At 39.9% G+C, this 12739-nt stretch overlaps 1 protein-coding gene across 2 annotated transcripts in view; it reads left to right on the top strand.

Moving 5' to 3' along the window:
- ARHGEF26 (Rho guanine nucleotide exchange factor 26) overlaps nucleotides 1–12739 on the top strand; it is a 65526-nt gene that overhangs the window by 45787 nt on the left and 7000 nt on the right. The window contains exons 11-12 of one of the 2 annotated variants that reach the window (XM_064457835.1): nucleotides 2480–2634; nucleotides 10202–10411. In XM_064457835.1, the coding sequence (XP_064313905.1) occupies nucleotides 2480–2634; nucleotides 10202–10411 (365 nt within the window). Of the gene's footprint in view, nucleotides 1–2479; nucleotides 2635–5569; nucleotides 7300–10201; nucleotides 10412–12739 lie in introns of those variants that run through there. The other variant, XM_064457836.1, reaches the window with a different exon arrangement.

Consider the following 12739-nt stretch of genomic DNA (forward strand, 5'->3'; position numbering starts at 1 on the left):
CTTTAAATGAGGGAAAGAAAGCAGTTGTCTTCATTAGTCTAATCATGCAAGACTGATAATTAATTTGAACAGCAGCAAAGCAAGTAGGGAAGTTTGATAAGCAGAAAGTTACATTTAAAGTAAAACAAAAATTTAATTATTTCACTTGGGATGAAGAAAAATATGCGCTCCATAAAACTTAACAGTAAGCGCCTATTTACTGTGGAACGTCTTAGGTACAAGTATAAGTAAGCATGGGCAAAGAGGATGCCTCTTCTTTTCCAGTGGTACCATGTACCTGCTGCTGGAGAATCTGTAAGGTACAGGTTGTGCAGCTCAGGCTTCACTTGCAGAAGTTACTCAGCCCCATCCTTTTTGGTACCAGTGGGGGACTGGTACCAGGTGTCCTCAGATGCTCTATCCAGCACGTGGGCAGTACCCAAAGGAGCTCAGAGACAAAAGTACCAGCATCTTCGGTGTTGAAGTTAGGACCCAAACAGGTCATTCCAGCGATGAGGGGTGAAACCTATGGAGGAGGTCAGTATCTTTGCTTTGAATATTGCCTGGTGACAGCACAGTCTAGCAGGAATACCCTGTCCTCCGTGTGCCATTGAAGAGGCATTCCCACATAGCAGCTCTGCTTGGTTCAGTGCTAGCAGCAGTCGGTGAGATCATTGACTGAGGAATCCTGGTCAGTGGGACAGCTGCCGGCACTGCAATGGACCTTTGTCCTCCGGCATCGTATGTCACGGTACAGCTTCAGGGACAATCTGTTCTCTGTATGACCAGGACGTGCAGTCTCACATCTCCCTTGGTGTCCATGGCCCAGAGAAACAGAAGCTGTCTATTCCTCCCGCAGTTGGGAATAGTTTGGATTAATAAAGCCTGGTCTATGATCCTCTTTGGCTTGCTTCAGCTGTCGCAGGTGTTGGTCCTCGCCCTAGAGAGAAATAGTGTTCTGTGGAGCAGGATCTCCTACTCTTTATCTAGTTGATGTAGTTGAACTCTAAGAGGAGCTATAGTATCCTTAAATATCCATCTTAGATAAAGCTATGACAGTGGACAGGTAACTGTATGATATTTCAAGAGGTTCTAATGAGAATAGCAAGTACTTGGGAAACTTCCCTTCTTGCTATCAAGGGAAAAAAATATAAGTGGTCTGGTATGGTAATTACCTTGGAAGCATGATTCTACCTATACCTCATAAATTGAGGGATGAAGGTTTATGCAAACCTGACTGACTTTTCCTGGAGCCAGTGACATGCGCAGTGAGTTGTCTTGTCTGGTCTGAGAGGGTGCTCTGACGAGCTCGAGTCTATGACTCGGTATAGCAGCGTGCCTGGAGCAGCCTGACTTGCCCATCCCCTTCAGCTGCAGTAGCAAACAGCAAAACAATTGTAGTCAAAAATAACAGTCACCTTTTCTGACAAAATGGAAGACAGGAGAGAAAAATAAGGCTGAAGTTCATCCTGGGGAAGGGCAGTTAATTACTAACATGGCCTTTCATAAGTGGGTATCTAAAGAGATGCCTCCTAAAAACTTTCAGACGTGTCTTTCAAACCACTGGTGAATTTATGCTGTCATGAGCAAGCTATATTGTTTTGGCATTAAAACGGACAGCTAATTCAAACACTACATATCACATACTGCTTTGCACATTCTTTCACAGAGCTGTGTTGGAACTTCAGTTTACTTAGAGTAGAAAATGGATTTGACCACATTTGTGGGTAAGCCTTCTGGCTTTCCTCACCTACTTTGCTTTTCTGTGGAAAAAAAGGTCTGCATACTCTGAACTCCTCAATAGCGATGTTCAGTACTGCATTAGGACCAATCCCATCTCCAGCGGTGCTGTCTCCATCATCTATGCGTGGTTTTGTACTTACAGACTATTGCAAAGTGTACAAGTGTATTTCTGTTACAGGATTTAACATTTTTTAATTCTGTGCGTGGTACAGAACCCACCATCAGGAAGAAGGAACAGCGTCACTTTAACTGGCCTTAGGCAAATGAAGCTCAGCATCCAGCAGTCCTCGTGTTTGAGATGAGAAGCTGAAGCTCTTCTTTCCAGCTGTTTAGGTAGAAAAGCTGTGAGGGACCTAGAGGAAAATCCAGTGTTCATACGTGCTTAAAGAATGACTGCTTACTCTGCAAGAACTTATATATTCCTGGAAGACACTCTTTAATCTCCTTAGAAGATCACGCATAGTCTGTTCCGTCCCAAGTATGACCAGTCAAGTCTATCCATTTTTATGTGAGATGAGCAATCAGGTCATGTGCATGAGTAGTTTTCAAGTATTTGCAGGCTGTCACTTGTGTGTTATGTGAACGATGAAGATACCTTAAACCTTGATAACCTCTGTTTTGTGCTTGAACTCATGATCTCTGAGCTTTGAGTTTGTTCAAGCATTTTTTTTCCCAAATATGCAACAACTCTGTTACTTTTTTTAAAAAAAAAATCTATACTTTGGAAGGATTAAAATGTTGTCTTCTTCCTTTGTAGCCATTTCCATTGGTTTCTTCTTCACGATGGTTGGTAAAAAGGGGTGAATTAACAGCATATGTAGAAGACACTGGACTTTTTTCTAAAAGAACTTCTAAACAGCAGGTGTACTTCTTCCTTTTTAATGATGTCCTCATTATCACCAAGAAGAAGAGGTAAGAGCTTCCCAAATATAAAATCAACTTTCTTTTCAACTCCTTGAATTGCAAAGAGCACAGCTGAGTTACCATTTTCTTTTAAAGTTATTATGACTGCTGCGTGTGCCTCACCCTAGGGGAAATGAAAACCAAAGCTTTCTGGCTTTGGAATGGCAAACTTGATTGCATCCCCAGCATTTTTACATATTTTCTAGACACTTGTTTGTTTGAAAGAATGAAGGAGATTCAAAGAGAAGTGGACCAGGTACAGTTGCAGCATAAACCAGGAGGAAATACGGACTAAATGCGATTTAAGTCCAGTAAACATTTGTGAAGCCATTTGCATGTTTTGATACACCATGTCTGAGAGAGTAAATGAATTCTGTAGATATCGGAGTTTCTAATATTGCTTGACCAGACAGTGTTTCAAAATGACAAGTAATCACTTGTTAAACCGTGGTTTAACAGTTAAACAGGTATATTTTTGGCAAATGCAATTGAAATTCTGAATTATCAGACAAATTAAAAAGTTCATCCTTGATGCCTTAGCAAAGGGAGAAGTTTTGGAAGAATAAAGAAATGTAAATTTTCATTCCCCTCCCCACTTGCCACAGTTGGGCTGTTTTTGAGAATGGTGTGTGGGCGACCAGTTCCAGCAGTCTCCATTTAAATTATCACTAGATTCAAGGAGAGGTTTAGAATAATTGAACTGAATGGAATAGAATTTACATTCTCTGCTGATGCCGTTAGGTAATACTTGATAGATAAACCTTATTCCCAAGGCTGAAAACTGTTCTGCAGAACAATTGTTTTGCATCTGGGTTGGCTAGTTAAGCCAAATACGGGATATTTTTAAAAGAAACCCTTTTGTGAAACTTCACATCCATAATTCAAGTAAGAAATTTTGGGAATAAGGTATGATACAAAATCTGGGAAGAAAATGCTAATACTGAAGCAAAGAGAAGGCAAAATGAAAATGGAGGGGAAAAAATATTTAAGAGAAAGGGTTTTTTCTTAAAAGGTGGGAAGAAAAGTGAGCAGATTTCTCCCCAGCTATCTTACTGATGTGAACATGTTTCTAAGATTTAGTGTTTATCAAAGCTTACGCTGAAATGTTTCTGCGACAGCCTCTTGTTAAATCACTGGCAGCACATGGGAGTTGTACTGCACTTTTTTAGAGAGTGCATTTCTTTTCTCATGGGAGTAGTGGTAACGTATTATTGTGCTGGTAGCGAAGTAAATGATTGAGTTGGGAAAACAGTGAAAAATCTATTATCTGTTTTGCTACATTGTTTATCGGTTTCCTATGTGATGGCTTGTTGTCCAGATTATAAGACAGATTTTTATAACAACACATCTTACCCAGACTTTGGGGCTTTTGATTTATAACAGCTCCTGGCTGCTGGAATTGAAATGTCCTAAATGGGCCCAGAAGCCAAAATTCAAGAACACTTCGTGTTAATGATCAGACTCACACAGTCACTCTCCCAAGACCCTCTAAACAAATGGATGTAATTGAAAAGGACTGATTTCTGTGAGTCTCCCAGATATTCTGAGCATGAGGCATGTACTTTGCCCAAGTGAATAAGTTTATTAATATCTGAGGTTTTGGTGATCTGTTCTCTCACCCACAGTGTTACCATGGACACCACAGCAGTGGACAGAAACATTTGTTTCTAGCTGAGTATAAATGTTTGTATTTTTACTTGAGCAGTTGCATTTCAGAAGATTCTTAACATTGCACAAAAAAATCACTCCTCGCTACTGTGCTAAAAATACTAATTACTTAGCGCTCCAATCATTCTGTCTAATGTTTACCCAACAGTTAATCTCCAGCTATCCCATCTGAGCTGTTTGCCATATATGTAGAACTTTGCGCACGCAGCCCAGAATGGCTCGGTCCTGACTTCAAGGCCAGGCTTGATGGCACCTGTCAGAGAAGTCATGCTAGTAATGGTTAAGTAATGCTAGTCCAGCCAGATACGGTGTACGTCACTGCTCGCATCCTCATTTCAGGGACGCTTTCCAAATGCCATCGTTGGAGAACTGCATTTTAAATACTGAGTGAGCAAGTGTTCTAGAGACCTGTTTATAATGGGAACTGTTACATTTTAGCTATAAAAAAGATAGAGAGGTCTTGTGTTGGTGTATACTCAGGCATGCTCCAGAGTTCTTATGTTATAATGATACTATATTCATCATAATGATACTTTATTCATCATAATCTTCCTCAGCTACAAGTTCACCTCCTGATTGAAACCGCAAGGTTTAACTGTCTTCTCTCATCCATTAAGTAGGTTAAATGGAATTTAGCTACCAAAATATCTTCCCTTTTAATGCACGCTGTGTGGTTATATCTCATGCCACTGTGAAATCTTTCAGAGGCTTATGCTTTCCATGTCAGCTACCAGACAGTCCATTTTTGTATCATCCATACCTCCCCTGCGCAGCTGATGAGCGTTAACTGCGGGATTTAGATAGGTGTTTGTCTAGAGTTTCTGTAGTGGGCACTTTACAGCTGCCTGCGGAGAGGAGAGGACCAGGCCACAGAGAAGGCGATTTCTCCAATACCTTTTGCAGGCTCAGAAGTGTGCACTGTAACAATACTCTGCTAAAACCAGGATACAGCTAGCTTTGAATTCTACGTAAAGTCAAATGCCTCCTTTTATTCCACATGCCCTTCTGGGACCATGGAGATTTGGTTACATATTTTAGTTATTAATGCTCAAAGCTGCCAATGAGCTAGCTCTTTGTTCTGCAGAGGTCAGGAGAACTCCAGAATTAAATACAGTTTTGTTATATACAGCTAAAGAGCTGCCTTATCCAGCTATTCTGAAAATGCACCAGTTACATCCTCAGTGCTTTTGGAAGATTTCAGGTGAACTCCAGAGGGGCTTGTGTTATTGAATGAATGTACGTTTATTGAATAGTCTGTTTTCCATAATCCCCTAAGGATACCACCTGTCTGTCTTAATCGCTCTGTGGCTTGTCAGCTCCTGAGACACCTTGACAGTGGAATGCAGCTGGACTTCCTACACTGGAAATCACCCAAAGGTTCACTGCTACTTGGGAATGCTACCTGCTTGTGAAACGATGGATTTTCTCAAGATGCCAGGGGTGATTTTGTAACTGAAGGCAAGCACGAATGCAAAGTAACTGCTACGGAACACCAAGGATTTCAGAGTAGCGCAGCTGGAAAGAGTAAAGGGAATCAGGAGACTGACCACGTGCTTTTTGCTTTCCGCTAAAGTACAGGTGGCCTAGGACAGATGGTGGTACATCGATAGATATTTGGTCTTCATAAAAGTGCCTCTAAAATTTGCATGCATTTCCTGTGAAGGGATATAAAATAATCCTGTTGTTTCGTGTTCTGAATCTAAATAAGAGTTTAGCAAAAACATTCAGATTTAAACAGAAAATGAATGTTGGCATCATTGTATTATCCGGTTACAGTGATTTTAGACTGTGTTAAATGTCCTTCTGGTTCCTCTGCTGCCTGGCTGAGAGGATTAAGTTTCTGTTTATGTACATGGGCTCACTCCAGCACTGCCGGTATTATCAGCATATTTCATTATCTGTTTGAAAGGAGGAGAGTTTGTGGGCCTCTCAGAGGGCACAGGAAGTAAAAAGATGAGGACTGCCTACTAGCTTCAAAACACACTGTTTTGCTGAATGGAGATAAACAGGAGCGATTTATAGAGGTTTATCTCTGTTGACTAATTGGTAAGGAATGCATTTATTATTAGTTATGCAAATGCATATGCTAGCTGATTAGTTAGTAAGGAATGCATTTATTATTCGTTACAAAAATGTCTAGACTGCATTATTTTTTCAGATTCAAGATTCCCAAATAGCTACAGCAGCATCCTTACCTTCTGCTAGTTCTGCCCTTGGCTAACCAGGGATTGCCTAGACTAAAATACTGAACGGACTTGTTTAAACAAACAAAACCAACAAAACAAAAACAAAAAACCACACAGAACACATACACACACCCCACACACACCCCCACAAAAAAAAACCCCAAACAAACAAAAAACCCAAAAACCCACACCAAACCAACCTTTCCCTGGTTTAGAGTGTGTATTTTAAGAAAAAAGAAAGAGGGAAGGAGAGAGAGACTGGTAAATTAGATATAAAACGGGGGTTTTTCTTCTTCAGTAGGAACCCTCAGCTACTAGGGATGGCACTTGAAACAGTTGTCCTTAAGTGATAAGTAGCATCTTTTTGTGGATAAATGAATTAATTTCAATCTAGATCTGGATTTAGGGGAATGGGAAACCTAAATGCACAGTCTCTACTCTCTCCCCTCTCATAGTCTCTCAAACACTTAACGCTTTTCTAAGCAGGACAATCACAGTAAATTTAAATTTATTATGTTTCAGGTAGGAGCTGTGTGCATACCTTTCCCAAAAGATAAGGACATAGAGAATACATTTGAATTAAGATTCCTTTTAGTGTCCTTGGGTTATATGTGCAGAAACTAAAACTTAGCTTTTCACATGCTGCAATATTGAAGAATCTCCCAGCTTCTCAGTGCGCTCACGTTAAATTCCTTTAATTAGACCAAAACCTATTTGTGATCTGTATTATTTCTACTTAGGCATCCAAGAAGTCATGTGTAATACTGTAATTAAACTGGCTTCATTTTTACAGAGATCTGAAAGAGTTTGCTGTGTCCACCTCATTTCCAATGTGACTTATTTTTGGTTTTTTTTTACTCTAAGGAGCATGGACAACAGTCTGATCAAAAGCTAGGTTAACCGAAACTGGGTGGAGAATTTTTAAAGCCATTTTAAGTTCTTGCAACAGTGATTGTGGAAGTTTTGGTATGTTTTGTGCCTTTGTCAATGGTACCTGAATGGGGAGCTGCGATTCCAGCCCTCAGAGTAGAAAACGCCAACGGCTTGCGGGGAATTGTTAGTACCATTTATCTTATGAGCTACAGTGATTTCAGTCCCTCTGTGTGACAAATCTTAACTAAGCATTGTCTGTCATGGCTTCTCTTTCCTTTGCGAAGCCCCCAAACTCCTCAATAAAAGATGAAGACGGATTAGAACATGAAACTAATGAAACTATGTCAATTGTTTGAGAATGTACAAAGCTGTATTGGAAAAAAAAAAGCAAGTATTTAATTCACAGAACAAAAGTAAAAAATGTACCCCATGTAGCTGCAATAAGAACTTTGTTTTTAGGCTAGATGCACTGGCAGAGACTATTAATCCACAAAAATCCACAAATACAATATGATGTGTAAACCTGTCATCACTTGAAGAATAGAGAAAATCTTCTAATGCTGCATGAGTCACAGAAATCAGCAATAACTTATGTTTTGAGTCACAGTGTTGCTCAGTTGTGTTTTAGCAATTCTTTTTTAGTCCTTCAGAAAGAATTATAAAGACCATTATAAAAACCATATTAACCACCAAGGTAGTCACAGCTATTTTTCTGACAGTTCACAAACTGGGTAGAATATATCCCAACAGACATGCCCTCAGTCAGCTTCTCTCCATTTTCCTGTAAAAGCTGAGCAACCATAAAGGCAGAATACGCTTCATTTACACCTGCCAGAAAGGGGTATGTCACCATCAGCATTTCAGACTGCTTCAGTTCCAGGTGTTTGCAGTTTGATTTCTATCAGCTCAGTGCTTAGGTTTCTGTATATCTCTGGCAGCAAAATTAATCTTCTCAAGTATTTTTTCAGGTTAAATTATTTCAATGAACCATAGTAATATGAGGCTGTAACATAGCTTTTAATCACTCAAGACTGAGGTCTAAATAGATTTTACTTTAAGGTGGACTATATATAATTGCACCTTAAAACTTGATGTATTTGATTTCCTGCAAAATTTGACAAACACAACAACGTATGGGCTAGGAGGGAGAAGTGGCTTCATGCCTATGTAAGCAGGTTTCTTCTATGTTTTCATGTTGCACCAGTGTATGACAATAAATTTGAAAAAAGTTTACAAGCTTATGTGAAATCATGAGATAATTAGTTTATCAGTGTCCTGGATTTATGATCTGTCCTGGTTAAACTTACGAATGCATGTAAGACAATTCAGGGAAATATGCTCATGAGCTTCAGTGGAACAAAAAGGCCTTTTCAGCTGGCTTCTCTTTTCTTGTCATCAGTTGCTATTTCTTGAGTGAGTGATGTAGATTCTTTTAACTGTTTCTTTAGCTGTGTTTCATTACTTTAGAATTTGGAAGTGGAGTTGTTTTCCACTTGAAAAAAATATATTTCCAGTATTGCTTGGAGATGATTAAATATCAAAAACAATAGATACAAAAACTGATTGACCTCACCTAAGAGTGCTGAAGAATGCTGCTTAAGATGCCTGGATATTCTGAAGTTGAAGCACATGTCATAAATACATCGTAATGGATTGAAGAATAGGGGGGTTGAAGGAACTGTTCATTGCTATCACTAGCATTGTTGTATGTTAAGCGTGCCCTGTCCAGACGTGCTGCTTCCTGTCTTTGCCACGTCTTCACCTCTCAAGAAAATCTTGATTAGCTGAAGTGATTCTCACATCTAGAAATAAAAACCTGCTGTTCAGGGAAGAATCCATGGTTTTATTTAAGCCCTTCTGTTGTTAAAATTAGTAATGCTTTTATGTTCTAGTTTGTGATGGCTGACGTTTGCATGTTTTCACCTACCTGGGAAAACTACCATAATGTCATTTTGGTATAATTCAACATTCAATGACTTTGACATAAGAAGTAGTTCTGAAGTCTTCTGTTTTCTGTGCAAACATGGTATTGTGTCAGTGAAAATAAGGTTTTTTTCCACCTCTCCCCCTGCATTTCAACCATAAGCAAAGCAAAGCTGCTAACTTGCTTAATTTCTTAGAACTCTTTCTAGTTGCTGTCAGGAAGTTGCTAAGTACATGCAGCAATCTTTATTCATATCACTTAGGGTTGGTGTGTTTACCTACAAAGCGCTTTCTAAATGGTAAGTTGCACAGCGCATTTTGCAAGATGGATAGTGTGCAACAAGCCTTTGCCCATTTTTAAAACTCAAAATTGACTAAGGTTATGTTTCAGAATATTGTAAAACAGTTTTTGGACTAGACCTTCTACATGCAGATGGACAGGAGTACGGATGATTATCCTGTATCTAAAATGAAGATCAATAGTGTTTATCGGGAAGCAGTATACATAGCCGTAGCCATACAGGCACAAGAAAAGGGAAATGTTACTTTTTTCCTGTGTTGTTCTACAACTACAGCCTGTTGTTCATGTGACGCTACAGAAGAAAAAAAAGTGTAATTCTGTATCGTTGCTGTGCTTGTTTTCAAATTTAGTGGAGTTGAGTTTACACCATCTCAAGAACACCAAAGTCACTTCACTGTGCCACTAAATTAAATTCCACAGGGTTTTAAAACTGATCTCCTTTATATCTTAGAAAATTGGTCATTTCAAAAACAAACAGAAAAGATTAAGATCTGAGGTGTCAGAAGAATTGTGCCATACTGCGTAGTTAAAAGTGGATTCTATGACTGAGTTTGCTTCCATACATATTTAATGGAAAACTAAAGATTAAACTTGTGGGGTTTTTTTCCCCTTCTTTGTTCTGCAGTGAAGAGAGCTACAATGTTACAGATTATTCTCTAAGGGACCAGCTGGTGGTACAACAATGTGACAGTGAGGACCTGACTTCTTCTCCTGTAAAGAACACTTCAGCTATGCTCTACTTGCGGCAGAGTTCCGCAGCTCACCTCTTCAGACTAGCGGTCCTCAGTAACCACGCAGGAGAGAAGGTAGAGATGCTCCTGGGAACAGAGACTCAGTAAGTAGTTACCATTTCTGTAATCTTTCACCTGATTGTCTCACCAGGCTGCCACCCCCTTCCCCACTGCCCCCCCCCCCCCCCCCCCCCCCGTCAAGGTAGTAGGAAATGCCCAGCTTCTGTTTGGCAAGTTTAAATCAAAAGGGAACGGAACAAGTTCCCAAGCAAGCAGTCTTTGTGATGTCTGATGATCAGTGACCAAAGGAGTGCTACTGCAGAAATGATCCTCTGTCATGGACTGTGTTGGTGCCCTGCTCAGTAGCACTGAAGCTGTCCTTGGGACACCTGCAAACTGGTTTGCACTAGTGGTATGAGAAGTGGATACTTTCAGAGTGCAGCAAGGTAACCTCGACAAGCCTGATTTTTAATGAGTGGCAGAGCAGGAGAATGTGCAGCTTCTGTAATATCCCCCTAGATACTGGAATAAGTATTTAGTGGAATAAAATAAAGCCTCTGAAACATAGTTCAGTTTCTCTAATGTAATCTTGTCATGAGAGTCCTCAGTGGTTCTAAGTCCATGTTCTGTTAGTGTCATTCTCTTTCCCTGAGGTTACAGTGTAGGAATAATGGAAAATTGAATGCATACATTGACATTCTGTAATGGAAGTATCCATTATTACATGCTACTGTTTTGGGTGTTCAGGCCAAGAATTAACTATGCCTCTGCCAGCTGCCTAGCCAGTGAATAATGGTGTGGCTGTGCTTTGCAGAGTGTTAAATACCATTACTGAAAGAAGTAACTTAAGAATCCATTAGAGGGTAGGACAGAAGGGAGAAATGACAAGCAAAGCTTGACATGTGTGCGGAACCGGTATGGTCTGAAATGGAGTTCTCCACTGAGGCACCATTCTGACACTCCGTAAGCAACTGAGTGTCTCTTCTAGACGTGCAGCTGAACGGAGGAAAACAAAGTTGCTGGTGGTGTGTCTTCCCCAGGTAGTTCAGTGAGGAACAAAGGAGCAAAGGCTACGTCGAGGTAATGCAAAGGGAGTCATGTTGATGGAAGGTACAGTAAATTCTGGTCATACATTGATTGCTTCAAGGTGTTAAAGGATTATCTGTGATAGCTTTGCATAAAAATGCTTATAAAATAAGCAGGAACTGGAGATCTTGTGTTGAACATATTTTTGCAAAAAATACTTGAGAATTGACATATGACTATTCATAAACAGTGCAGAGTTCTGCCACTTTCTGGATCAAGGGGGTTTTTGGTCAGAGGGAAAGTATAGATATAGACAGAAAGTGAGTGTAATGACACTGAAGTCAGCAGGGATTCAAAGTGTAATGCAGGCTGAAGACCTGACCTAAAAAAGAGGTCTGCAGAGAGGAAGATGTACATTTGTGGCATACTGGGCATAGGTTTGTGCTGTATGTGTGAGTGACGTACTGGGCAGATGTAGTCCTTGGTTTGATTTTGCACTCTGGAAGGTGAGCAATTAGCCTAGTAGAGATAGAGCTCTTCAAACTTCATCAGTGCAGATTTATATATATAAAAGGCCAAGTTTCTATATAATGTTACACTGTGAAGTTCAGACAAGATTCAGTCTATCTTTTCCACAGTTCATGCAATAATAATGCTGCATTACTGAATCCCTTCTAGTTGTACTGGTGAGGCAAACAAGCAAGGGCTGCAGGACAGAGATTTAAGCAGTTTGTATTTCTTGGGACTTGTGGGGGTTGTGGAAGGAATTTCCATTAAATTTTAAGGTTTTTTTACACTTAAGTGATGTCACAGTAACAAAAAAAAAATCAAGAGTTTTGCCACATAATGCAACTGTGAAGTAAACTACGCAATCTATTGATTACATATTGCAGTATAGAAAGTTTTTATTGTTTAATTTGAACTACAAATGTCACTTAAGTATCCAAGTCATCGTTGGGTTTTGTTGTAGTAGGAGTACAATGTGTTTAAATACTTCTCTAACACATGTTCTGAGAACTGGAAGTCAAGACACAGGTTTCCTGCCTAGCTTATGTGCCAACATAGCACTTTTATCTAATAATCATTATGTCCAGAGTGTAAATGCCTAAAGTAAACCAGAACGGCAAACATTATACTGTAGCCAAAGGTGCTGTATATGCATGCATTCTACAGCTTGCTTAAATATATAGCTCTCCTGCAAATAGTTCAGACCATTACAGACCTCAAAGAACAGAACTCAGTGCTGAAGCGCTGCAGGTTCTTAAATTTCAAATGAAGGGTCCATTGCAAGCCATCGAGGTGGTGACAGTTAGTTTCTGGCTCTGTTTAACAATGGTCCCACCTCAACCTGTGGCACAGCGTGCTGCTGCGCCCACTGAGTAACTGAGGGTGCAAATATGAGTGTA

Source organism: Phalacrocorax carbo, chromosome 7 (assembly GCF_963921805.1).
Source record: "Phalacrocorax carbo chromosome 7, bPhaCar2.1, whole genome shotgun sequence".
In the NCBI taxonomy this organism is placed as follows: Eukaryota; Metazoa; Chordata; class Aves; order Suliformes; family Phalacrocoracidae; genus Phalacrocorax; species Phalacrocorax carbo.